The 27,027-nt window shown below is 35.2% G+C and overlaps 4 protein-coding genes across 10 annotated transcripts in view; 1 reads left to right on the forward strand and 3 right to left on the reverse strand.

Moving 5' to 3' along the window:
• Positions 1 to 82: 82 nt before the first annotated feature.
• Positions 83 to 8,449, reverse strand: LOC139810743 (uncharacterized). Its single transcript, XM_071774562.1, has 6 exons — positions 8,090 to 8,449; positions 7,248 to 7,279; positions 7,035 to 7,145; positions 6,565 to 6,748; positions 4,586 to 4,942; positions 83 to 4,450 (listed from the first exon to the last, which is right to left on the reverse strand). Exons 1-6 carry the CDS (start codon positions 8,432 to 8,434, stop codon positions 4,001 to 4,003), a joined length of 1,479 nt encoding a protein of 492 aa, XP_071630663.1. The 5' UTR covers positions 8,435 to 8,449; the 3' UTR covers positions 83 to 4,000.
• A 1,450-nt stretch (positions 8,450 to 9,899) lies between these two features.
• Bre1 (E3 ubiquitin-protein ligase Bre1) lies at positions 9,900 to 19,515 on the reverse strand. 2 transcript variants are annotated; one of them, XM_071774557.1, is made up of 16 exons: positions 19,117 to 19,515; positions 18,218 to 18,387; positions 17,357 to 17,543; positions 17,088 to 17,276; positions 16,753 to 16,874; positions 16,281 to 16,517; positions 16,042 to 16,167; positions 15,751 to 15,924; positions 15,398 to 15,655; positions 14,816 to 14,947; positions 14,311 to 14,582; positions 14,046 to 14,199; positions 13,634 to 13,747; positions 13,012 to 13,396; positions 12,759 to 12,853; positions 9,900 to 12,622 (listed from the first exon to the last, which is right to left on the reverse strand). In XM_071774557.1, exons 2-16 carry the CDS (start codon positions 18,365 to 18,367, stop codon positions 12,341 to 12,343), a joined length of 2,877 nt encoding a protein of 958 aa, XP_071630658.1. In that variant the 5' UTR covers positions 18,368 to 18,387; positions 19,117 to 19,515; the 3' UTR covers positions 9,900 to 12,340. The 2 variants fall into 2 exon arrangements, with proteins under 2 accessions (XP_071630658.1, XP_071630657.1); XM_071774556.1 differs by having other exon boundaries at positions 13,012 to 13,414.
• A 22-nt stretch (positions 19,516 to 19,537) lies between these two features.
• Mpp6 (M-phase phosphoprotein 6) lies at positions 19,538 to 26,745 on the forward strand. 3 transcript variants are annotated; one of them, XM_071774582.1, is made up of 4 exons: positions 19,538 to 19,778; positions 19,845 to 19,945; positions 20,130 to 20,442; positions 21,048 to 21,187. In XM_071774582.1, exons 1-3 carry the CDS (start codon positions 19,731 to 19,733, stop codon positions 20,431 to 20,433), a joined length of 453 nt encoding a protein of 150 aa, XP_071630683.1. In that variant the 5' UTR covers positions 19,538 to 19,730; the 3' UTR covers positions 20,434 to 20,442; positions 21,048 to 21,187. The 3 variants fall into 3 exon arrangements, with proteins under 3 accessions (XP_071630683.1, XP_071630682.1, XP_071630681.1); XM_071774581.1 differs by lacking the exon at positions 21,048 to 21,187 and adding an exon at positions 24,372 to 26,745 and having other exon boundaries at positions 19,539 to 19,778; XM_071774580.1 differs by lacking the exon at positions 21,048 to 21,187 and having other exon boundaries at positions 19,539 to 19,778; positions 20,130 to 20,909.
• Positions 20,531 to 27,027, reverse strand: part of LOC139810748 (EF-hand domain-containing family member B) — an 86,726-nt gene continuing 80,229 nt past the window's right edge. For all 4 annotated transcript variants that reach the window (XM_071774571.1, XM_071774573.1, XM_071774569.1 and 1 more), the window contains 7 exons: positions 23,041 to 23,171; positions 22,759 to 22,932; positions 22,086 to 22,311; positions 21,667 to 21,859; positions 21,436 to 21,513; positions 21,162 to 21,334; positions 20,531 to 20,907 (listed from right to left, as the gene is read on the reverse strand). In XM_071774571.1, the coding sequence (XP_071630672.1) occupies positions 20,719 to 20,907; positions 21,162 to 21,334; positions 21,436 to 21,513; positions 21,667 to 21,859; positions 22,086 to 22,311; positions 22,759 to 22,932; positions 23,041 to 23,171 (1,164 nt within the window). In that variant the 3' untranslated portion in view covers positions 20,531 to 20,718. The remainder of the gene's footprint in view (positions 20,908 to 21,161; positions 21,335 to 21,435; positions 21,514 to 21,666; positions 21,860 to 22,085; positions 22,312 to 22,758; positions 22,933 to 23,040; positions 23,172 to 27,027) is intronic.

Raw genomic sequence — 27,027 nt, forward strand, 5'->3', positions numbered from 1 at the left:
ACAACTAACATGAACGAAGAATCTGACAGAGGTTTCATTCGGCAAAATTCAGAGGATGCGTGATAGAAGCAAAAACACCTCGTAAAAGCTTGAATTTATTCGTATCTGGCTTTATAAAAAAATACATGTCAATACATGATATACATGAACAATGTTAGTACACGTAAAATGTGTGACTGCTTTTACATGTTGGAATTAAAATTATTGAATGCTTTCAACACGTTCTATATAATTATTATATAATATCTTGTACATGAACGGAATCTTTCTTAAGGGAGTAAAAGTATAGTTTACAGAGCACCGCACACAGGTGCTTGGTGTTGTTTTCATCATGTTTCTCTTACACTAAAAATGAATCAAGGTGTGGTATGTGCGTGTGTGTTCAATATTTTAGCAAATGACTAACTTTAAAAGGTGTTGTGCTACTTACACAACTTGTGTGTTGCAAACGATTAAACAAAAGACAATACATTTACATTGAGATTAAACATAAAAAATGTTTTCCATGTTTTTTTTTCGAAACGATAAATATATATAAACACATTCTCAAATTTTCCACGTAATAAGAAAAATGTTCTACTTGTATCGTGTATCGTATATATGCGTAGATATAAATATGTTTATATTTGTATGCGAATACGTAAACAATATTCGACTTTTATATCAGGCTAAAAATTAATTTTAAAATTATTAACACGTCCATGTAGAATTCAAGATTCCACATACGTCTGATACCTTAAAATGTGCGCGATAATACGCAGTGGCGAGCAAAATGCTGTTCGCGTTAGGTGTAAAGATTAAAACTGCGCGCTTTTACCGAGTTTCTTTTTTTTACAAATCTCACCGCGCGTTTTCTTTCGGTACATGGTTGATTGATCGGTCATCGAGGAGGAAACTCGATGCAGTTTAATTTTATTGCATCGGAACAGGACAGTATTCTTTGCTCTCGATTATACAATAACTAGAGTATTTAATGTATGCTGACAATAATGAGACTCAAGAGCAAGCAAAATATTAGCAGTACGCTAGCAGTTTGTCAGCAGACCAATGGTGAAAATTTTTCTTGGACGTCTTTTTACAATTTTTCAGGATTTCTGCATAACGTTCAGAATTTTTCCGTGTAACGTCTAAACTTTTTAAACACGTCCTTACATGTTTCATTCGACGTGAAATATTTTTCAAAAATGCTGCAAGTCTGTATCTTTTTCTAAAATTTTGTTGGATTAAAATGAATATTCTTAGATTTGTTGTTCTATAATATTTCCGGAGAAAACTTGAAAAATTTAACAAAGTATAAGGTATTTTTTTCAGAAATCTTCATAAAAATGTATGAATAATTCTTATAAGAAATATTATAATAAAAATATTATGATAATTATATGACTTGTGAGAATTTTTTCACCAGACGTATATTTGAGCAGAATATTGCAGCAGATTGGAATCAACTGCGCCCATATTAAGTTTATGTTCTGTCAATAGAATCTGCGGATATACGCTGATGGCAGACGTGCTAGCAGAAAGCAAATAGAATGTTTAAACAGAATGTATAAGCATTTTATATTCGGTTTCTACTGTCACGCTGCCACCAACGTCTACTAGCAGCGTCTGTCATATTTTTTGCTGATATCCTATCGATAAAATTTATTGTAGAAGACATTTAAAAAAAATCTATTTTTAACAGATCTGTCTGCCTGGATAACCAATAGCAGAGAGATGTACGTATGTAAACTATACTTTAATCCAGTACCTTTCTTGCGCTTTTATTATTTGTATTCGTATTTATACGTGTGGTAGTCTCGTCGTCTGCTTGTTCAAACGTAAACGGAGATCGAATCTTTCTACATCTATTACGTTCTGTAATCTATATTGTTGACGGAATCCGCATTATACATTGATTCTGTTCGTTTTAGCTGAAATTTTTGCACAGTTCATCTTTTCTCTTTTTCTCTCCAATGTGGAAAAGAAAAAAGGAAAGATGACGTGTGCAAGAAGCTCAGCTAAAACGAACAAGCCTATTGGCTCATGTATCTCGTATATGTTACTGCCGCAGCGTTCGTACTTTTACACGCGTGCGCGATATTGTCGCAACTCCTTCTTTTCTGATCAGTTTATTTTTTTTGGATGGAATATTACATATATCAATGAAACCTATATAAATATGATAATAAAAAGTTATATATATATATGTTGTTCAGACGGTTGTTGAAATTTTCGTAATATATTTACGCACCAATAACGTTCGATGTACACACGCTAATCTAATGTTCTATGGATCAAAATAAAAATAATTTTCCAGCTTTGTAAGTAAAGCACGAAACATTCTTCTCACTTTGCGTTCGTAGTTTCCCTATCCGTGTTGTACTATCCCAACACGAATCTGCTTACGTTATTATTTCGCGTGCATTCCCGAGTAACACGCATTCGTGGAAAAATCTTCTCGTCGGATAAAAATATTCCATTTCCCATTCTAACATGACGCAGTTTTCAATATCGTACGTTTACGTCGCAAAAAAAATTCGACAACGCGAATCCGCAATACATATCTATTGAAAAGAAGCGAAGCTTACGTTAAATGTAAAGTGGCAACAAGTATCAACAGCATCAGTTGAAAACCATAGAACTAGAAGGAGTCTGAGACTTGTGTGTTTCTTTTATATTTCCCATTGTCAGAGAAATTTACGGCACATATTTATTTACCACGATATCTTACGTTCTTAACTTTTTAGCTGCGGAAAACGCACATGTGCATGTGTGTGTATTCTACTCGGTTTTTGCACGCAATCTGTCTACATATTCTGGTAGCAGATTCTCCGTTACACTGGTGTTTTGTTGATAAAATATAATAGATGCTTTACAAAATCTGTTTTTGATAGATTTGACTATCGGTTAATGTTTGATAATAAATCTAATTAAACTAAAAATGTATTACATTTATTTACTCTATATTGTTACTATTTACTTTTTGAGGTTTTCTGAAAATATACACTTGCAATAGAAGAATGACAAGTTTGCAACTTTTTTTTTTTCAATCTTTTGTAACACCACGTTCGTAAACAAATGTCTTGAATGGGGCATTAAACGTATTCACGCACGTATTTACTTTTAGTAAAATCGATCGTGTTTCAATGACTTGTGTAACTTGTACGCGTTCTGCACACAGAGGACGGTTTTTATTTTAAGCGTACCGCAGCTAAATGGTTGATGTTTAAGATCGTAAGTACGTCAAGAATGGTAGAATCGAATTCTAAAACTGCGAGTAAGGCCTTTTGTCGCTTCGTCAAAGACAGCGCCTCAAGTCCCTTTTAATTTCTTGAGATTTTTAGTTAAAAAGCTATAGGCGGCATTTATCGGTTAACAATAATCGGAAAATCGAACAACACAGTATCTCGTACAATAAACATCATGTATGTCTTATCACGTAGTAAAGTATAGGCACCTTCGGGGCATACCTTCAAGGCGTATGTGCATGTCTAGATATTTATGATTCGAAAGTGTTTTTAAATAAAACAGTTGAATTCAACTAACGTTGTACTATATTGAAAAGATTAAGCTAAACATTAAGAAATAAATAATATAGAACACACGTATGCACACACATATGCATATTCACACATATTAACTAAATAGATGATAAATAAAAGTTGACACATACAAAATATAATGATATTAATCAAATGACATAGATTTAGGTATTTGGTTTAATCTATTTTTGTATGTGTCCCTGTGTGTATACAATATTATTTTAATTAAATATAAATAAAGTTTAGGTTTTTTCACATGTTGCATCAATATCTACACGACGTCCCGAATGTATATAATTTTATGATACGGCATACATGATGACGGTGTATGTGTGTGTATCAGAGTCATATTATAAAATATTTAAATCTGTGTATATGTGTCTGTGTATGGGTCTGTGTGTAGTGGATATCGGCACGTCTCTTACGCGAGATCCGTGCGATGTCGAGTATTAAATGGCACGAACACGTTAGACATCATGTCATGTTGCGTGTCGTTCTTCCTCTTGTTCAGCGAGCACGAAAACACCCGATGACGGTTGATCCATATTGTTGCTTTCGTTCTCGTCTTGCTCGTAAAGCAACGGCACCGCCTGCTGCGTATTGTTGTCGGTCTCCGAAGGCCTCCTGCTCTGTCCCGGCAAGAAGGACCGTGGTGTCGTACCCGAGGGCGTTGTTGGTGCGGAGCGCGACAGCCATCGCTTCGTTTTGCTTCGCGACGTCGGCACGCCCAATGGCATGTACAGCTTACCCCTGGTCCTCCTGACTTTGTACGAACCGACATCGTTGGGACTTAAAGGCCGTTGTTGAGTAGTACCATCGCTATTTGTTACGTACAATATCGGGGCTTGATTCTGTTGGCACGGCATGGTGGTGGAATGCTCGTTAGACAAATGAGGAAGTTGCTGTATCTTATCCAATAATTCCCGTAACTGGAAAATAATGAACGTAAAAAATTAACATTGTGTGTGAGATTATCAACTCGCATATACATATATATAAAGACGTTTTAGCATCACGTAAAAACGCTGTGGTTAAAAGTCGTCGAAATATAATTACAAGCGTACTTCTATCGTTGGGCTGGTAGCCCTCGGCGGTGAACAAGGAGATTGAGCACCAAGGCTTGATATGTCAGAGACTGTTCTGTGATTTGTCAAGGAGACGATGGAACCGACGTCGCCTGTCTCTCTTCTTTCGCACTCCGTCGCCGACACGTCGTCGACACTGTTGTTACAGGAGTACGGTGGTGGAATAATGGTATTTGCTTCGTTCACCATATTGCACATGAAACTGGAGCTCAATGAATCCAATGTACTTGCGTGTGACAACGATCTGAAGTAGCGCATCACAAAACCAGAAGTACCTTTGCCTGAACTATCGTCGTAACCAATTACTAAAGGATAAAGGTCTGGTTTTGCAGTCACCTAAGCATAACGTGTATAATAAGAGTAAAGATTTCGACGTTATATGTATTAGTATATAAGAAAAACACACATAATATTTATATCACCGTAAATAAATTATATTGCTATATTAGTAATATTTTTAGATCTTTTTAACAACATTCTACATCTCTTTTTAATTTAGAGTGAATTTTACGTTAATAAAAATACCGAGATTCGAATAGTATTTAAATTATAAGCACGTGAAACGGAAGAGTTATTTGCAGATAAAGCTTCAGAGAACGAAATTGATAATAAAGCTTTAATAGTTTATACGTGTTAATTGAATTTTAATTTAACATTTAATTATAAACTCGTATGATGTAGGAGGGAAACTGTGTAACGTGTGATTAATTATTTTCTTCAACGATCTTGGGATATTGATTAAATTAATCAATCATCAAAAACTCAGAAATATACATAATTTTCTATAAAATATGTTTATATATTTTTTTCTCTCGTATAATCGCTGTTGGAATATACAAAAAAATAATTTTAAAAAATAAATTAAAAGGATACGTCCTCGCATTGCTTTTTTATATAAAAAAAAAGTAAAGTTTGAGGAAATGAAAAAAATTTGTCCGCATATTATATAAAAGTAATAATCATATATCAGATGTAATTATACACAATTATGTAACGAGATTGAGAGGGATGAGAAGGGAGAGTGTACGAGATGAGCGAGAAGAATTAAAGATCAGAAGTAAGAGAGGGTTCCCGGAAAGTAGATCGACCCGACCTCCAGAGGTTCTCTACCCGTGTTGCCGTATTACTAGGGATCCAGAGGATTCGTTTCCAAGGGTTCGAGTTATACTCGTGGACCCGCAGCCCGCTTCTGCAATAGTTGTCGGCGATCTCGGGGCTTCGTAGCTCAGGAGGATCCTTGGTTCTGTTGTGGCCAACGATCAGCAGGATCCAGCCCTACGTGGCTTAGCCGATTCGAAAGTATCCCGGATCTCTGCTTGTTAGGACGGTTGCTGACGATGGACGATGTTGTGAAGGACGGCGTGAGCGCTCTAACTATCTCCCTCTCCCTCTCTCTCTCTCTCTCTCTCTCTCCCTCTCTTCCCTTCTCAGTAACATATGTATGTATGCGAAACGCGTTATTGATGATGGGTAGATGTGAAATAAAGTATAGTATCCGTATTGGTATAACGTATGTGACTTGTGTGATTTACTCCGTTTTGTCTGTCTCGGGGACAGTTCGCGTCGCACGCCCCACCATGCTCCTACTCACTCCAACGCATTCCAAAAACTCATCTGCTCCACGCGCCACCCTTTATCCGTGATTCAAGTGTCTGTGGTGTATATTGGAGTATGCGACGCGGATAAACCTTCGGTCTCCGTCCATTACGTGTTTATGACCTCCACAAGTTTTACACGTATTTATAGAATATTGTGTAATCTACGCGCCATTTTACTTTTTGTAAAAAAAATGCAAGTTGATTTTCTCTAATTATTTTTTACGTATTCTTCTTATTATTTTTTCTATAATATAACGGACAGAGATTATACAAGAAAAAAACATATATAGACATTTTGTATGTATAAAACATTTTTTACTAAAAACGTCTTTGTTAACGTAATAATAGTTTTTCAAATACCTCGTTGTATGGTGGTGGTAACGCCTGAACAAAGGAACTACATCGGCTATAATGAGGAGGTGGATACCACGGTCCTGTGGAAGTTCTTTCCGAGGACGTGTCTTCTGACACGGCCGAACGGCGACGTTTCCATAGCCAAAAGCCGCACGTTGCGGCTAGAACCAAGACCGCGAGTATCGCTACCCTGTAAATAAAATACTTGACTGTTACTCGAGATCCACATAATACTACTATGATAACTATGACAACCAGTACGCAAGATTAGTATGTGTAAAATAAACGTATGTTCGGCAAACAGTACGTGTGTATATAATCAAGTTTATTTGTTTATTAAAACAAACTGCTGGTACATGCTACAAAAGTGATGTCTTAATTTAAAAGTCGTAATGAGTAAAAAGACAAAAACCTTATTCCTTTTTACTCCTCTATATGTCGTTCAATAACATAAATGATTGAAAAAATATACCAACCATAGATACCAAGTAGACAAAATCACGAAATCTAATATTTCAGGATGCGCTGCTGGTGTAAAGCCATCGTAACAACAGCCATAGAGACAGCATGATTTTGGAGGAGAGCAGCTAAAAAGCAACAGATTTGCATCTTTTTATTTATAGTTTGCTGCCACACTTTTCACGTTTGTATTCACGTATAAAACATGGTGTATAAAACAAGATACTTACGCATGCCCTCCAGGGCACAGTAGAGAAGACACCTTAAAAAACAATACGAAATATATAATTATAATTATACATGTGTTTAATCATCATTTTTTAAATACGAAATAACGAATCGATTACAGATTAATACGCCAAAGTACACGATTAAATCAAGTTTTTCTTTTTTCTCTTTTTTCTTCCTTTCTCTACTCGAATCTTTTCTTTGTCTGTTTCTAAATCAAAATTAAAACATTTTTTTTAATTTTTTTATTATCCGCTTCTTCCATCATCCGAAAGACTATTCAGTTTCTTTTTTTAGAGATTTAGGTGTATTCAAAAATCATTTTATATGATTGAAAATATGCAAGAAAACAATGTTGAAGAAAAATGAAAAAGAATGTAGTATTTCAGTCAGCAATATATATCGTCTTGATTGAAAGTTTTGGTTTACAGAACACGCATGTTTACATAACGTACTCAAGAGGTAACTGTTTATTAATAGAAGTTAGTTACTTTATTTATTACAATATTTATTAAAATTAAAAAACTGTTCTATTTATAATAAAATCGCGTGCAAAAAACCGACCGTTATGGAAGAGATTTACGCACGAATGGCAAACACGACGACGGGGCACGGGGCACGGGGGTGTATTGATCGGAAGCGCGGCGAAGGAGCCGAACGGACGAGAGGGTGCGGATAAAACGCGTATCCAACGACAATAAACGTATCTCTCTCTCTCTCTCTCTCTCTCTCTCGCTCTCTTTCTCTTTCTCGTGTAACACGCGCGTACGCGTTTCCTCAGCGGGATGAAGCGATAATGCGAACTGACGTAGTTAGGATGTACGGCGTATCTCTCCGTTCTTACTTGATCGAGCAACAGCATCATGAGCAGCGTCAGAGTAGCCGCCACGAATGGTGTATCGAGTATTCGACCCCTCGCCGGTCGCACCATAATCCTACCAAGTACCAGACGTCTATTGTCAGACGTCGAATGTGCACGTCGCCGTGCCACTACGCCACTTATACTGCCACTTTTGACTTTGTACGGCACGCACTTTATCCTCCCCGACGCCGACGAGGCACTCGTCGCTCGTCGTTCGTCGCGTACGCGTGCTTTCGCCCTCGTATCGTATATCGTATCGTGGCCCTCGTCCCTCGCCGCCTCGCGCGCAGCAACCCCTGCACCACCAGCCACCAGCCCTACACTCATGCGCGTCGCGTGGCGTGGCGCGAAGAATATTATTATATACAAATATCTCTCTCGCGATTTGGCAAATATGTCTTTGGCAGAACGTTGTACGACAACGTCATTTGAGCTGACGTATTTGACTTGACGCGTCCCATCTATTCTAGTTTTCATTCTCCGATAAAAAATTAAAGGGTTGCGTGTAAATATTTACAAGTGTTTCTCATTCATTACGCATAAGAAAAAAGTAAACATTGGAACAAATGGAATAATATAGAAGCTTATAATAGAAAAGATAATGGACGTTCATTTAAATGTGATTTATTTTTACTGCCTTTTTATTCAATCATTATAATAGAAAGGTGTTTACACGCTATTAGCACTCAACAAAACTTGTGTATATATTTCCATTCACGTTATGTTGTTCAGAGAAAGACTACTGTAATAATATGCAACGATTCCACAGACATATATATGCTGCTCTTATATTATGTATGATTTTATACACATTTTTGTTCTGAAGAATTACTTACTTTTGAACTACGTTCAAGCACGTTATCAAAGAAAATAAAGATTTGATTTTATTTTTAGTCTTTATTTATTAAATAATTTTATAATTTATTAATCACTTGATAATAAATTGTTGAATATGGAATTTAAATTATCCTAATTTTTAATTTATAATAAATGTAATATAAATATTATAAATTACATTTACTAACGTTCTTAAAATATATTTTAAGTAAACGATTAAATATAAATTATGCCTAAAATATTACATCTATATATACCGGAAAAAAATGAAAAATTAATTTTTTAATTCTATTATGAAAAAGAATAGAGCTATTTCTTAAATGCTGCAAACCTTCGTAAAGTTTAAATTTCCTATAGATTTATGTTCTACATAAACAAGTCTTTAAAAATTAGTTCAAAAATAAGAGGTTAAAATCCTGTTTCTCAATTTCGTAAAATTAAAAACCAAGAACACTAGACTCAAGTCGTTTCAAAATAGTGGCGAAAAATTTTTTTACCGCGTACATCACGTAATGCAAATCGATTTTCGATTTTATAAATGTTTTACGTACACTGTAAAAAAAAGGTATGTAAAATGACATGAACAACAAGAAAATGTATATTACACGTATACCATTATTTAAATCGTAATAAAATTTTACATTTGTTCATGTAATTTTATCTAGTGTTTTTCTTTTTGCAGCGTACATCGATTATAATACAAAGCTATTAGAATTAATTAATATTATTACATAACGTAAAGAAAACGAAAATTGAATAAAGTGTAATTTTTCGATACGGTTTTCGATTCAGTCCATCTTGGAAAAAAATTAAAATGTTAAAGAGCAAAACTAGACAAATGTAAAAAATGCATCAAGAATGTCGAACGAATGTCTCAAAGTATAAGAAATTATTTAAAACGCCTTTTGTCACGTTTGCATCCTCCATATACATATTGTAAAATAATTAACAAATATTAAGCGAAAAAACATTTTTATTTCCAAGTTTTGCATTTAGAATTGGAATAAATCTAATATGGAAATTTTTTTTATTTTAAGATTTAAAAAGTGTTTTTTTCTCGAATAGATAATACAAAGAAATAAGAGTTTATTTTTAGCAAGGTCAAATTTTTCATTAACGTATTTACATCATACATCTATATTGTTACATATTTAATCCTAGCTAGCTGCACCTCGTTTCGACCCACTCCGCCGGTCCGTGAGATCGTGCGACTTTGTCGCCGTGTCATTTTCATTCTAATTAATATTTTTAAGCTTAGAAAATGATTTAAATTTAGCCTGAATTTATTATGAGGAAACTAGAAAATCAAAAAGCGTTTAGCGCTCTACTGGACCGGAGTGGCGCGAGCTAGGGTTAAATAAACTTTTCTACCTAAAAAAAAGGAAAATTAATAAGGACAGATTTCTCCGACGTATTACATAACATCGTCGAACGTTATCAAAAAAGAAAAAATAGTTCTGTATGATTAAGTAAAATAAAGATCTATAAAACAAATTATTCTATTGAAACGGAGCTCTTACGCACTGATGCATCTTTTTGTCAAAATAAGTTATTGCATCTCATTTTTTTACACACGCATATACATGGATGCTCACATTAATACGTAGCATTCACACATGCGATGATACATGATCAAAAATTATTTATACTATAATACAATGTTGGTATAATAGTACCAAATATTTAACGATTTAGTGAGCGCAAATTTGAACTTAAATTTAAATGATCTAAGGGCCAGTTGTTCCAACCTGTTGATAAACTAATAGTTAAATCATATATATGCTTTGTTTCTCCTTCAAATTAGACAAAGATAGACATATGATTTAACTATTAGTTAATTTACCAACAGGTTGCAACAACTAGCCTTGAATGGAATAAATTATTTAAATTTAGTAATGTATACAGTTCAGTGTTAAAAATAACATTTGCTAATATTGACGCTTCACAATCAAATCAATATTTATATATTGATTTAATAAACATTTCATATAATTATACATATATATATATATATATATTCCTTTTTTTATTTTTTTTTAAATATAGTTGTTACAGTTGTTAAATAAAATTCATACTTTTAAGATACCGAGACATCTCGGAACTATATAATAAAATTAATAATTTTTCTGATTTTAATGCATTAATTCCAAAAGCAATTTCGATGAAAATCATCACGAACGTGTTTACGATCAGCAAAGAAATTCGTTTCTTATTGGATAATGTCGAGTAATTATCGTACAAGACCCCTGTTATTAACCAGTTTGCCTGTCTCGTATTATAAACAATAGACAAAGCGAATTTGGACCGTGTTTGCTAAATTATATCCTTTTGATGAAATAAATAACTATAAGCGTGATTATCATACAAATTGCTACGTATTATTAATTCTGAACCTTAACTCAATAATGAATTTATTTCACTTTTAAGAGTGAGGAGTCATTAGATTACTCCTTCGAGACTTTTCAACTTTGATTTAACCAGGCCTAACATACAGAACACGAGTCTTGCAGCTAAACTTTAGTCACATTCAACAGGTTTACAGTTACATGAATTTCAAACAGTACGTGAATTTGAATAATGTGTCAGTTAATCAATCAATTTTAGTTGGTACAGTTTAAACTATTAAATGTTATTGTGATTTAACGTAATTACAAAATTTTTTCACTAGATTAATGGTTATCAATGCTTTGTTTGACTTTACAAACTGATCTCTACTTTATCTTATAAAAGACATTTTAAATAGAAACGTGTCGTCGCTCGGGGGACAGTATCTTGGCTTTAAGAAGGCATTGATCTAGGCAATCGTGCTATATATAAATGTTAACGATAATTTCGTGTGAGCTTATCTTAAAAACGAGATGAAAGAAAATTGAATAAATTGTTTTTTATATTGTAAATAAAATTAAAAGTTTGCAGCCCGGTATAACTGTACTGACTAACTAAAAATGCAATTCAGCTGTGCATTCTCTTTTCGCTTCTCTCTCTCTCTCTCTCTCTTTTCTTTCTTTCTTTTTCATATTTATTCGCTCATTCGCTCACTCTTTCGCTCGCTCACTCACTACGTCATTCACTCATTTATCATTCACTTTACCTATTTATTTATTCTTACATGTTGGTTTATAAACTAGACCATAATGCATGAAAAAAACACAAGTAGTAGAAACAAGTTTATGTTCTTCATGTGTGCTATGGTCTTAATAAGAACTTGGCAAAATTCGTGATTCATTATCGACACACTCAGCGCACAGGGAGTCACATATCGCGCATAATTCCACAAAAAGTCAGAGTAATAAATAAACGATATAAAAAAAGAAAGAGAAAAAATGCTTACGTAACATATTACAAAACATTACTCTACGTCGCGGCGTATTTTCCATAGAGTCAGCACCTTCTTCTTCATGTGGACAGGTACAGCCGATGGTAGTCGTTGGCGCCGAAAGCGCAGTTACACTTGGGACATTTCCGTTGCCGTGTTTCGTAACGTGTACGCAGACAGTCCCAGCAGAATACGTGGAAGCACTTGGTGAGGACGGCGTCCTTACGCTTTACCTTACAAGACGGACACGTTAAAGTTTCCTTGTACTCCCGCAACTCTTCCGCCATTACTTCATCTAGAGTTTCAGCGAGCTCAATTTTCTTCATACGCTCAACCTTGCGTCTGAGTTGCGCAATCTCCTCCTACAATGCACGTCATGTATTAAATTTTACTTGTATCAATAATTGTATTATTAATGGTATTTAAAACTTGTATATAACACAAGTTCAAAACACACGAGAAATATCACATAGTTGGTGCAGACGTAAATTGTTATACCTGTAATCTTTTAGTTTTATATGCTTCAGCTTCCAAGGAACTTGTTTTCTCAGCTACGACTTGTTGCGCTTCCTTCATTTGGGAATGATACTTTTCTGTAACGGTAAAAGCTGTACGTCAGTTTTTTGTCAGGAAGTGACTGTGTAGTTTTTATCATTTATTTTCGTTTATTTTTCCAGCTGATGATGTAACACAATAAGAATATTTAGCATTTTTATTTTAACTTTTTCACGTTTGCACGTTGAGCACTTACCAAGGTGAAGTTTCAGATCAGCCGCAGACTGTGCGCTCTCTATCGCTTTCCGCTTGTGCATTTCCATTGCCTGCTGTCTCAGCGCCAATTCCTTTTCCACCGTGGCGAGAGAGTTTTGTAAGAGACGCTCCTTCTCTTCCAACTTTCGTACAACTACATTGGCCGCTTCCACCTGCGTTGTTAGTGTTAATACTTGCTCCTTCAGCACGTCCTTCTCTTCCCTCGCGAGCTTGTGCAATTGATTACTTTTGATCCTCTCTGTCATGAGTTTGAAATTCGCGTCATCTTTTTCACGCAGCTGCTGTATGAGTCTAGAGTTCTGCTCTTGCATGTCCTCAAATGCTTGCCCGGTCACTTCCATCTCGTTCAGAAGCGCCTCTTCCTCCTGCAGCCAGATACACGTCTGTTCAACGTTACATTTCCGTTCGCGTACGATTCTGTCGACTATTTTTTAATATTAAAAAGCTTTTAACATTATAAATTATTACGGACAGAAATAACAAAATAATTCTTGACTTGGATCTCTTACACGTGATTTTATCTTTAATTAATTAATTTTCTAATCTTTTTATACGCAGCGCATCAACGTTCGCTTTCAAAAGAAAGAATAAATGTGATCTACCTGTTTTTGACATGCAACTTGACGTTGCAATGTATACGCTTGTTCTTCCAATTTTTTTATCTTTATCTGCGCATCTTCGTCAGCTAATTTTTTACGTTCCTCGCGTTTACTTTCCTGCAATGACACAATGCACACGTCACTTTGTTATATTATCCAAATAAAAATAATTTTCGTCACGTAAAGTGCAAATATTCACACAATATTACAATATCAATATACTCGTGATGTTAAACAGTAAAATATTTCACTTGAATAACGTATTTTCCTCAACCAAACTGCACACGAACTGATCGACGTACCGATCGTTTTACTTGATTCATTGATTCATATTATCGCGCTATATATAAACGTATACATAATAAAAATCACATATTACGTGTAGTGATTATAAAAAATATATTACACAACATACTTGAATTTTTTTGACTTGCTGTCGCAAATCCTCCAACTCGGCTCTCGTTTTACGCTCCGCAGCCATTAACTGTACTTTGTCCCGTTGCTCTTTTCCAACACCTTTGTACATATCTAATAAAAGTTTCATTTCTTTCATCTCATTCACAGCTTTTCTGCAATCAGATGATTATTCTCTCGTTTATTTTCTAAAACTAAGATACATCGTCGCAATAACAATATCAGTATTTTATTTGAAAACACTGGATATCTTTGTGCGGACATACTTGAGTTGTGCCTTCAAGTCCCTCACGAGCTCCGATTCCGCCATCTTTGCATCTTTAGTGCGATGTGCAGGATCCCGATGTTCAGTTTTCACAGATTCTTTCTTGATATCCTTCTCACGTTTTATATCCTTCTCCTTCTTTAAAGTCGGCGATGTTAACGTTAGAGAATCTGGCGTGTTTTTGTTGCCTTCACCTTCTCCAACCTCAATAGTTTCTACCTCTTCGTCAGCACCAGACTCCCTCTTTATCGTAACACCACTTTCTTCTTTTATCTATATACCAAAACCAACACGTAACACAAAAATATCAAGTAGCCAACAAAATCTCATTTTAATACGTGAGCAATAGTTCCATATATTAAAAACGTAATGATTTGTACAAAAAATTCTATTTTTTTGGTACTACATACATATATACAAACAAAATACGTGAAAAATTAATATAATCGCATAGGAAAACGTGTCATCTTTTGATAAAAGTTTATATTCGTATTATCGTTACATACCTGTGTAGAACCTGGCAACGAATTTGAGGCATCTTCTTCTTTTCCGCTGCCGTCTGACGTATTCCCTTCTTTATTTTCTTGCGCCGTTTGTTGGCCCAACTTGGTTGTCAATTCCTCCACTTCCTTTTTTAGCTGGAAAAATTTGATAAAAATAATTTCATCTATTTTTATAGCGGTTAAATAATATATCAGATGACAATTTATACGTAATATATATGTAAAATTTTGTTCTATTATTGGGGTAACACGTAGCTCTCTGCGTAAGAGTAGTTGACTTGTGTAATCAACAGGTCCGGTGTTCAACCCTGACCTGTTGCCCCACACATTAAACTCATTTTATAATAAAAGGTTCGTTGAAAAATTGAAAGTTCAAGGCATTAATAGGCATTAATAATAAAGTAAATATAACAAAGGAATATGAAGTGACGTGTGACCCATTTCGTATATAATAATAAATTGATACATGGATATTATTTAAATCAAAGTCAGATACCATGCACAGAAAATGGTTAATGTTTATAATAAAATAAAAAATAAGACACAATTACTTAAAATTTACGATATGTGTTTACGTGTACATACTCGAGGTATTTCAATAGAAGTTTCTTTGTACTTTCGCTTGTATCGGTGCACTTCTCCTTTCAATTGCTGATTGTGATTCTGAAGAGAGGTAATCAGATGCCGCATTTCTCGATTAATTGGACCTGTCTGTTCATTGGCAGCTAGATTCTGTTCAAATTCAATGCGAAGCATTTCGTACTCCTTGCGTAATTGTGCTAAAACATCTTCGAGTTGTATACACTCCCCGCGCAATTTCTTTTGAGCCATTAACTCTTCGCTCTATGAAAAGAATATTATGAAAAGAATATTGATAAAAATAAAACACGTTACACACATATTCGTGAATATAGTCTCTGAATATATAAAGGTCTTACCTCCATCATCTCAATGTGGCGTAGATGTGCATTCTTGCTCGACTGCAATTGTTGGCGAGCGTCATCCAATTGTGTTTTTAATTGCATAGACTCGTTATATAGCACGGAAAATTGCGATTGCAAACATTTGTACTCTGTCGTTTCTACGATTACCGATTCGGGAAGCTGTCTTATCTGCAGCAAGAAATACTCTTATTCAGCCCATTCGGTAACAAAGTAACGTATAAATTAAAAATGTCACAATATTTATATAATATAAATAAAATTTAGAAAATGTGACTATTTACTCACATCCATTTTCAATTTTTCCACTTCTTTTAAGGTGTCGCGGTGTTGCTGATGCAGTTTGTCCAATTCCTGCAGTCTATTGTTAGCCAATTCGCGTATCTCTTCAAGTTCTCTTTGTAAGTCGTCCAGCTGTAAACGAACATGCATCTAGATATATTATAATGTATAGAATAATATTGTAATATTAAACTAGAGCGTATATACTTGTAGCTTTATATAAATATAAGAAAACAAACGTTTACCTTGGTTTGAGAAACACTGGATGCAACTAAAGTATTCGGTTTATTACTGCCTTTCTCATCCGTGCCGTGAATCTGCTGAAAAGCTTTCAACTTTTCAATCGCTTCTCCAAGATGATGTTCCAACTTATCGTTTCTCGCTCGTACTTTGTTCAATTCGTACTGCAGATCGTCGACTTGATTTCGCAATTCTGCCGCAAGCGTATCTTTTCCCGTTATTGTATCTTGCAGTTCTGACATCTATGAAAATATAGCCAGAATAAATATTGACATTTCCGTAAAATCAGGCCAGGATCTTTTATGTCTAATTACTTGATAAAGAAATACTCATATAAGAAGGGATATCTTTTTCTTTATTTCCGACTCTTTAGACCGACTTGTACGTCGTGATAAACCATAACTGGTGTCAGTTGTACATAATCGATAATAAACAAAAAATGGAAAATTAAATATAAATGATACAGAAATCACGTACCTTTAATGAGATAGTGTGGTACTTTTCGTGCAATTGTATATTTATCGCCTGCAGATTTCTGTTTTCCATTTGTATTTCCGCATTGGCACGACGTACGACTTCGTCCATGTTTGGTGCTTCTTCTGTATATTAATTCACACGTGCATTAATTGTATCCTTAGATGTTAGAGTACGACTTTTCGCAATATAGTTGTGTAACATGTCAAGTTTTGTCCGAGATTTCGTGGAAAAATTTCGAGTCTTACGGTGTAAATGTAAATATATACGTGTCACGTTGTTCAAATTGTTGCGTCAAGTTGAAACCTTAAAGGAATTCTAGATGCAGCACAACTTACCACCGTTAAATTCTCCTTTAAGCGCAAGAGTGATCTTTTCGTTTCTTTGAGATAAACGATCAAACGCCTGTACAACTTTAGACACAGCTCGTTTCGACACCTGTACACGGTTTGCCAATTTGTCATCCAACTCTTCCTTGTCCCAGGAAGATAATTGCATAAGAAACGACGTTGTAGCCTCGCTCTCGTCTGTACGTGAAAAGAAAATGTTTCGTTGTGAGACGTTGTCGTAGAAAATGTTACATAATATTTTTCTTTCCAAAGCATACTTTTATTTTCCGATTCATCAGCAGTTTCAGCATCGAATCTCTGCAACAGTACACGTATATCTTCATTGAGTTGATTCCAATATCGATTAACAACATTAAGTACCGCATCGTCCTGCATTTGACGTTTCTCCAATTGTTCGATACGTTGTCTTAGTTCAGCTTCCATTCTATGCCTTTGTTCTAATCTCTGAAATAAAAAAAAAAAAATTATACGTGAAAAAAGATGTATAAAAACTGGAAAATGTACAATATTGTAAAAAATAATTTTTATATAAAAGTATAATTTATATTATATTGCATATATACTTGAAAATTTTAGTCGACACAAATATGCATATAATAGAGCGACACACGTGAGAAGTTGCTGAAACTAAATTATTTTATTAGACAAAATAAAATTAATTAAACACCATTCTGCAAAGCTTGTAATGTTTAATCTATTTTATTCCGTTCATTCCCATTAAAAAATAACACGTTAGTTTCAACCTTCCTTTTCAACCATTATTCTGTATAATTATATTTATAATTATATTTTTTACGTACGTATAATTAATATAATTTTAATATATTTATCTATTATATTAAGGTATATAACTACTTTCTTTATATATACATATAATTATATACATCTCAATCCCCATTATCTTCATTTGCAGTTAGAAATCAATTTATTAACAGAATAATAAATTTCTTTCGCCAGTATATAGAATAACAATTAAAGTAATTTAAATCGACCGTGGCTGGCAATATATAACGTCTTTTCGATATGAACATTGAAAATTGCCAGTCACGGTCGATTTAAATTACTTTAATCAATTTATTAAATTTAAGCATAGAAGGGTAATATAAATTTTTTTATACCTGCGCCAGCTTCTTGTTCTGAAACTGCAAAACCTTCATGTCCATTTCCTCAAGAGTAGATATTGGTCCAATTAGAATCGGTTCAAATTGTACCTTCTTTATAGGCGGTTGGGAACCAGAGTCCCCACTGTCCGCGGGTCGTTTCGACATCTTTGCACGTAGTGATATATCTGCCAGGCATAAATAATAAGTGTACGGAGTACGTTGTTTGAAATATTGAGAAGATTCGCTTTTTATTTGTAAAGTTTAATGTCTCCTGGTGCACAGAATACTATGTATGTGCTCTCTAAAAATTTAGGTAAACTACCGGTTTTGCGTGAAGCTAGTTCCAACTATACACGTCATACTAAAATTGGAAAAAAAAAAAAAAAAAAAAAATTACTCGTATTACCCATCTTATACCTCGCAAATTCTCTTGATATAAGTACTTATGATACAACAATAGGTCTTAACTTTAGGGAAAAAAAAAGATAAAAGAACTTTCAGGAGGTTATGATTTGTATCGAAGAGAAAGTCTACATAAACATTGCCTATGAGTCGTCAGTATTGAAAACATTAATGACCAACGTGATCAGCACGTTCGAAAATGTGAAAACGAGCATATAAAAACGAGAAATCTTCTGAATAATCTCATAATACGTTATTCGACGAATCCTAAAATGTCGTCCAGTTTCTTCAGCTCTTTTTTTTTGTGCCTACCAGACGTGGCCAGTGCGAGTGAACGATAAAGAACGTAACTGGAACGAGATCGCACTGGACCAAGCATGGGGCTTCGTAGACGTTAATGAGATTTTTTAGAGAGCTGGAATAATACCCTTGAAATAATGTATAATGCCGTTGTTATTGATTTCGCACTCACACGCGCGCGCGCGTGTGCTCGCGTGCGGGCGCGGATTTACCTTGGTACGAGCGATCAAACTATTTCCGCTGACGCCGCTATGTCCACCGTTCCACGATGATCCGTTCCTCGCTTCCTCGGCCTCGCGGCTACGTCACTGACCATTCTCCGATGCGTTGCGCCTCGTGTGCCAAATTGGTCGTCGCGGACCTCTGCTCCGCATCTTGTGCGATCTCATGAGAGCCCAGAGAGTGAGAGAGTCGTGCGGGGAAGGCCGAGGAGTCAGGACCAGCTCGACGACACGCCAATACCACGCCAATACACTCGTCGACCTAATGAAAATAACCGTTACGCGAACGCGGCAGGTCGGGAAAGTAAATGGTCGATGGTCGATGGTCGAGAAGGTAAAGAAGTCTGGCGCGATCGATATGGTCGCTCACCTAGTGGAGAGTGGAGCGTGGAGCGCTAGTGTGATGGAAAAGTCAGGTTAGATTGTCTTGTTTATAGGGGTGGTCTGGTATTATTGACACGCGCGTACAATTTCTCGAAGAAATTCTTCAAAATTTTGACTATTGGTACAGCAGAATTATCAGTTTTTCGCATTTTGACTATTTATCGAGAGATATTATCGTTAATTTTTCACATCCGTACGCGCGACTCGCGAGTGTTATAAACATGGATACGAAGAGGATAGCTCTGTCGAAGAGTATACTGCAGATGAAGGTGAGTTGGAAAGATTATAGAAAGTAGAGCATTGTTGCACGATAATACGTGGGCTTGTTGTTGCAGTTTATGAAACGGACGAAAGACAAAGTGGAGAAAGAACAATTTCAGGAAGAAGGAGAAGAGTACTTTGGCAGCGAGCTTACATCACGCATGAAGAAAGCGTCGTAAGTGTTTTATGTTTAATTTTCTCCAAATATCAACCCTGTATCTTAATTACAATAATAATGTAAATTAATATATAATATAAATTTTTGCATGTTTTGCATATTGAAATACCCATTACACAAGACCCAAATATTTTATTCCGGTGACAGAGTATTGCTGTTATCAATCACTTTTATGTTCAAGTGGAAAATTTCTTATGGAGGCGAGCTATGTCTTCTGTGAGAAACTCGGTGATGGTAGATTAAGCTTTCGAGGGATGAATCCAGTTATAGAGAAGTTAATGGAAGAAAAGGAGAATGCCAAACGAGCCAAAGTAGAGGTGAAACGAGAAGCTGACGTATCTGATGAACAAATGGCTGTTCAGTGGAAGAAAATGCGAGCGAAATTTGACACCGTAAACAGGCATAGAAAACCACAACATAGAAAGAGAAATGACGAAGATGAACCGTTGAACAAGAAACCAAAATTCTTGAAACCAGCAGACTAAATCTACATGGTAAATAACTACATAATTATGTGTTTAATTTTACATGTATTAAGTAAATATGTTGTATAGTTTGTATATTCAACGCATGAATCAGACATCTGACACAAACTTGATTTTATTATTATATAACTTGATATAATCGTTGAATAAAGGTTGTATATTACGTTCTAAAACATGCATGGTTATTGTTTATGTGACTATTAAACTTAAAATACACAATTTATATATTTTTTTATAGAGCTTCTTTTTCTCTATAGAGCCGTCAAGACAGATTTTGTTTATATCCTAGCTACATGTACGTTTCTTTGCCACGAGACCCAACGTGGCGAGTAACTCTTGAAATGTTTCCACGCACACGCCGTCGGTGCAGCAGTCCTTCCTCCGTCCTTCCTGCCAAAGCGTATCAAAACTATCCTCTGGAAATTCGAAACCAATGTTCTCGAATATGCTTCGTATTTCTTCCTTGTCGCGAGTCTGTACAACAGATTTACAAAATAATACAAATTAATATTTTCATGATATAGAGTAATATAATAAATTAGTATACAACAACATAATAATTTAAAATGATGTAAAATTAATATTCCTAATTAGGAATTTTGGCGAATTTTCAGGGTGAGGAAATCTTCGTTCTACGTTCGAATTTTGTAATTTGATATAACTCATGTCGAATTAAGAGCAAAAATAATATGTGAAATAATTTGACGATACGAGATCAAGCGATCTACCTTGAAAAAATCTATATGTGTCAAGCCGTATCTTGTGAATATGCTGGGCGATATTAAGCAATGAACGGAGGTTTGATCGCCCAAGTTCTCCTTGTCTGGATATAGGCCGGGGCGCGGTAACGTTGTAATTAGAAAATCCGATCTTTCGGATGGAAGTCCTGCCACACGTACTTCTATAATATTTCTTCAAGTTTGTATCCAAATACTTGCTTCATTTTGAAAGAAATATTTTCAAGATCTACAGATATTATTAATTATAAAAAGAAAGCCCTACTTGCGCTATCAGTTGTCTGAATATTTCTTATGCTGTCATTATATGATGTAGTACAATCTGGACTCGCCACTGACGCTTCTAAAATAATATCCTTTAAATTAAATTAAAATTAAGATGTATTTGAAATTATTATTAATTATCACACAAAGGCTTATCATTTGTAATTTCTCTACTTGATCAATTTGAAGAAAAATTTAGAGTAAACACAAAAATTATCCATAATTTATTCACGTTTTATCGTTGGTAGAACGGGTAAACTGTGCTTCCAATTCAAAAGCTTCAGCACGTCCCTGTAATTAACATTTCCATCTTCACGCAACTGCAATTTGTCCATTAACGGTACGAGAAATTTCTTGTTTGGATATATGCGATGCCGGTCAAAAATCAGGAAAACCTCATCTTCAGGCAGAACCCCGACATGATTCTGTATTAAAATTTTATAACAATTTCATAATTATAAAAATATGGATTTTAATATGTACTTTCGGGTTACGTTGATCAACGATTTTTTTCAATTTATAAGAGTGCAAGTTTATAAATTAATATGCATTTCCATTATTGTAATAAATACATGAAATAATAGTTATCAACACACATACATATGGTATATTTAGATATATTAGTAAATGGACATATATATGCATGTATACCTTGTCCAGACGAGAAAACTCATCCTCCATGTCCAAGAATGGCACTTCCGGCATGCGTTTTTTGAGTTTTCGACGAAAATCATTTAAATCTTGTAAACATTGCCACCGGAAAACCTCTTGCTCGTTCAAATCAAAATCACGTAAAATGTCTGATACACCTACGTCGTCTTTGATATTTTTTCTACCGTGTACGATATCTGCATTGAAACGCGACAATTCTGGATCCCTTGAATCACAAATTTAGTTGATCTTTACAAAAAGGCAATATGCCATTTTTATATTAATTAATTAATTAAATTCTTATTTATTTGTTACACGAAGAAAGTAAACATTAAAACAGACCACACATTCCGTACATCATTTTAATCAAGTACGTTATTTTATAGGCCAAAAGCACGTTGATCGATGCATCTTAAAAATTTTACATAATAAATGTAAAAATATAGTGTAATATATTTATAATTAATAATTTGAAAAAATAGTGAAAGTTGTAAATATTTTATCGAAACTTTGTGACGAAAACATTTGTATTTATCTAATTTGTTATAATAATTTATATGACGAAAGGGGTTTGTTACGTAAGAGATTGATGAGATTTTTGTCATCTGTCATGGGATTATAAATTATATACAACTATCGCTAGATTAACAATCGCTGGTAAATCTGTAATTACTTGACTTGTCCGACAAACGATCTAGTACGCTCTATGAAATCTGCTTGTCGACGATTTACTAAAGTAACCGGGTCGTGATTAATCCACGTCAAAATTCTTCTAATCCGAGATTCCGATCCTCGATTCTTTGGCGGTTTGCCAAATATAGTACATTTATCAGAAAACTTTTTGTAACTGTATAATAAGAAGAAATATCGATTATATAAAGACAGCTCAATCTGTCTTACGTCCTTTGCTTGGCCAGCTATAATTTTATTAACGTCTTATTGGTATAATACTCACTCTCTTGTAATTTGTTCTGATGGCTCATAATAATTATGCGATTTTCGGTACCAAGAACGTGCAATACCTTCTTGTATCGTCGCACTTCCCTCAATTTCAAGTACTTGTTTCATAGTCGCTTCCACAAAAATCTAAACGAGAATTAATTACAAAAAGGTTAATTATAACCCTAACGTTATGAATTACAAAATAAAAGAGAAATGATGATAAATGTGATGATGATGACGTTTCAGATTACGCACAGGAATCAGGAATAGAAGTATATTCAGACATTGATTTTCCTTTTACATGTATATATGTGTGATCAACTTTAAGATGTCAAAGTAATAGACGGTATATATTCCATACAAGGACATAAAAATCGAAGCATTTTACCGTAACTTGGAAAATAATTTTTATAGCACGATATTTCCTGCTCGATATTTCCCATCTTTTTATTTAATTTAAAATTTTTGGATATCTCAAGTTCTCAACGTAACATTAACTTGACAAAACTCAGTAATCGTTTCTCGATGTTTTACCGGGGAGTACTCTATTGTCTCTCTCGCGAACGATCATTAAGGGATTACCTATATGTCTCACACAATGACACAATGCGATATCGCGTAACGGAATATACCGTGCCTAGTTTTGCAATGAAACGGCAGAAACGGAATATGGCCTAACGCGACGTAACGTTATACGCGAGGGATATATCGAATGAAGTTGTTCGGCTGGTGCCGGCTTTTTTCCGCCTGTTTAATTCCCCGAGATGGATTTGCGGCGTTTAAAGAGCCGACGCGGCGTCTTGTTGCGCGCCGATTAATTATTCCGTTAATTACCTCCGTGCGCTCGCATTACGCAATAATGTAAATAGATAGTTGCATGCTCTTGGGTAATCTCTAGTATTTAGCATTCTTCTCTGCGGCTCTGCGCGTTGTTTTTCGTTTCCACGGCGCATATTAACAGCGAGCAGAGTAACGCGATTATTTATTCTCAGATAGCTAATCAAGTCGGGAGCGCTATGCGACGTGTGCCACGAGCTTTTCCGGAAGGAAAGCGAGATAATTAAATACAATTCAATCGTGCAACGATAGGTAAACGTAGACGAGATGTGTACGCGCTGACGGAGCACGACGACGCATCTCGACGATATATTGTCTATTAATTTCGCAGCAGAAAACCGTTTAACCGCCATTACCGCGAGACGAGTAATATTCTTATTATTTATCGTCGCAGTTTCGCAGAATTCGTACAATGTGGCGTTTATTGACGCACCGTTATCCGGGAAAGCAGTTCGCGCGTTCGCGCGCTTGTTGCACCACTTGACGAGATTTAATGTATTCTTACAGCTGCCGCACGTCAAGACCATGATGCAAGAATATTGGCTGTTTCGCCTTGTTTTCCCGATGAAATATCGGGCCGTTAATTGCAGTGGCATGTGGCTCGCCTTGAACGAGTCCTGGCTCTTCCCTTTAACAACTGTGTATCGAAAATCGCGACATGACCGTGAGACTCGATAATATATCTTAAATCCAATTACTTTGGCCGCGCAGTGCCGTTTTTACCTCGTAAACGTTTGAGGATATTGCGAGATTTTACGACAATTATTTGTCAACAAGATTAATAAAACTATCGAAAGCTATATATTCGGGCTTTATGATTATACAATTAACTATATATATATATATATATATATATATATATATATATATATATATATAACAAATTTGAACGTGGGGTGTGGGGTGGAAAGAATGCCACTTTCGGAAAAAATTGGAATGTTATTCAGATCAACTATTCAAGATAAATCGTAATGTTAAGAACGTAATATCTATGGCATAATTTTGTTTCACGAAATACCGCAATTAAAAGGAACGATATTATTTGGACGTAGTTGTACGTTGTATGACGTATCGTAAACGTATCCGCATCGAGTTACACAAGTGTAGAATTAGTGACTGATGGAATCTCTCTTTCTTACTCGACCCAACTGGCTAACTTTATTAATTATAATCGTCAACGTCGTGACGATCATAGCCAGTTGGGTCGAATAAGAAATCCTTATTGTTAATCATTTATTGGCGATGTAAAAATTTCTGATTTGGAATCTCTTTTTACGTCCATAAATCTATTTTAACATGTATGTATATATTATGATAATGAAATAAGCTGTACATGATGGCAAGGATAGCACAGCTGTCACAAGCTTGTTCCAAATGCATCCGTTACGCACGTTTTGGTTTACTACTAAGGACACAAGTCCAATCTGTCCAATCATTTGTACCTTTCTTACATTCTAATATATATATATCCACTCCAGTATATGATTAAATCCTGATTACATTTAATGCTTGTATTGTAGCAAACATTGTAACTCTCGTTCACGGCGACTTGTCTTTTCAAAAGGCAGTACGTCACCAGTGAAGAAAAACTACGCGGGACGATGCGGGCTTGATACGACCAAGAGCGTAACGGATGCGCTCGTTGCGAGTTGCGAGCGTACTCTCGGCGTATTATTTCCAGAAAAGCGCCAGCAAGATTACAGACAATTTGCGCGATAGGTATGCCGGTGATTGGTCGAGTCGTGCTCGGGGTGGAAGGGAATTCCGATACAAATCTCTCGCGGCACAATATGTAACTTGACTTCCTGGAGAGAAACGCTCCCCTATATATCTCTTCCCGCGTGGCTGGAATTCTATAACGGAATCCTGAAGAAGCGATTAAAGCTTGATCTGTTGATTGAAGAATGATTAGTGCCAGGACGACGAAACTAACCGGCCGTTCCCTTTCTATCACTCGCCGGTCTTTTTGTAAGAGAGGAAATGAAGAGATTGCTACGTCGGTCGTTGCGCACTTTGAGAATTGCAATTCTCCGCAATTCGAAAGGCGAGCGGAAGCTAACAAGATATACGATGGGGAGAACACGTTTCCGTATATTTCATTTTTCTTTTATATAATTACAGGTTTCACATTACTAATTATAAATATGATGCGCAAAATAAATAGCCCGTTATGTTACCTGCACATTAATGCACATTCTATTAGATATTATCAAATTACCAAATCCACATCACGTAATAGAATTTTATAGAGGCGAAGATTGAATAATATAAAATGAAGTAGGAACAATCAAGTAAATAAATATACATATGTGTGATGGATTATATTAACATAGATCATCGTGACTCTCGATCCTCGGTAATTTAGAATACGTGCTAGTTGGACTTGAGTCCACTTTTTTTACATTAGCGAAAAACATGCGTCACTATGAGTTTTATGAAGAGAGAGAGAGAGAGAACGAGAGGGACGAAAGCTCGGACATGGCAAGTCCGAGCAGGCAGTCTTGTTGTTCGTCTTGTACGTGCTAAATATTTGAGTCAGGTTGTCGTCGGCATTAAACGACGAGCAAACATTGCCGATACATCGCGGAAGAAAACGTCGCTCGTTTATCAAGTGCAAACAAGGCACCGTTCTGTCTGCCTTCCTCGCATCATCCCTCGGATCAAGTTGTTGATCTCAGGCGAATAAAATTCTCATAACGTCACTGTAATTTAAAATCTAAGAGCGACTTCATGTTTCAATATTTCAACCTACGCAGATCTAAATGTATAATTCTTCTTCCCTTTTAGCATATTTTATATATATAAATAAAATCTATTTAAAATCGTATTTCTAATTATAAAATTCATGTGTTAGTTTGCATAATAAAAGCATTAAAACTAACATGTTGTTGATAATCAGTAAATTATTAGTTTAATTTCTCGGTACTTTTTGAGCGATTGCCACGTTCGTGGAATAATAATTTATTTATATAACAAAATCAATTTCGCATGGTATCTGTAGAAGAATGTGAGAGGTAAACGCGCGAATATTTTATCTAGCAAAAGATTCGTCGGTACGCGTACAGATTAATCTCTTCGCTATCAGATATTTTTGCGAAAGTACGTGAACAAGTTAGAGAAATGGTTGGAAAAGTGAGAACAATCTTATCTGAAGAAATCGTAT

Source organism: Temnothorax longispinosus, chromosome 3, assembly GCF_030848805.1.
Source record: "Temnothorax longispinosus isolate EJ_2023e chromosome 3, Tlon_JGU_v1, whole genome shotgun sequence".
Lineage (NCBI taxonomy): Eukaryota > Metazoa > Arthropoda > Insecta > Hymenoptera > Formicidae > Temnothorax > Temnothorax longispinosus.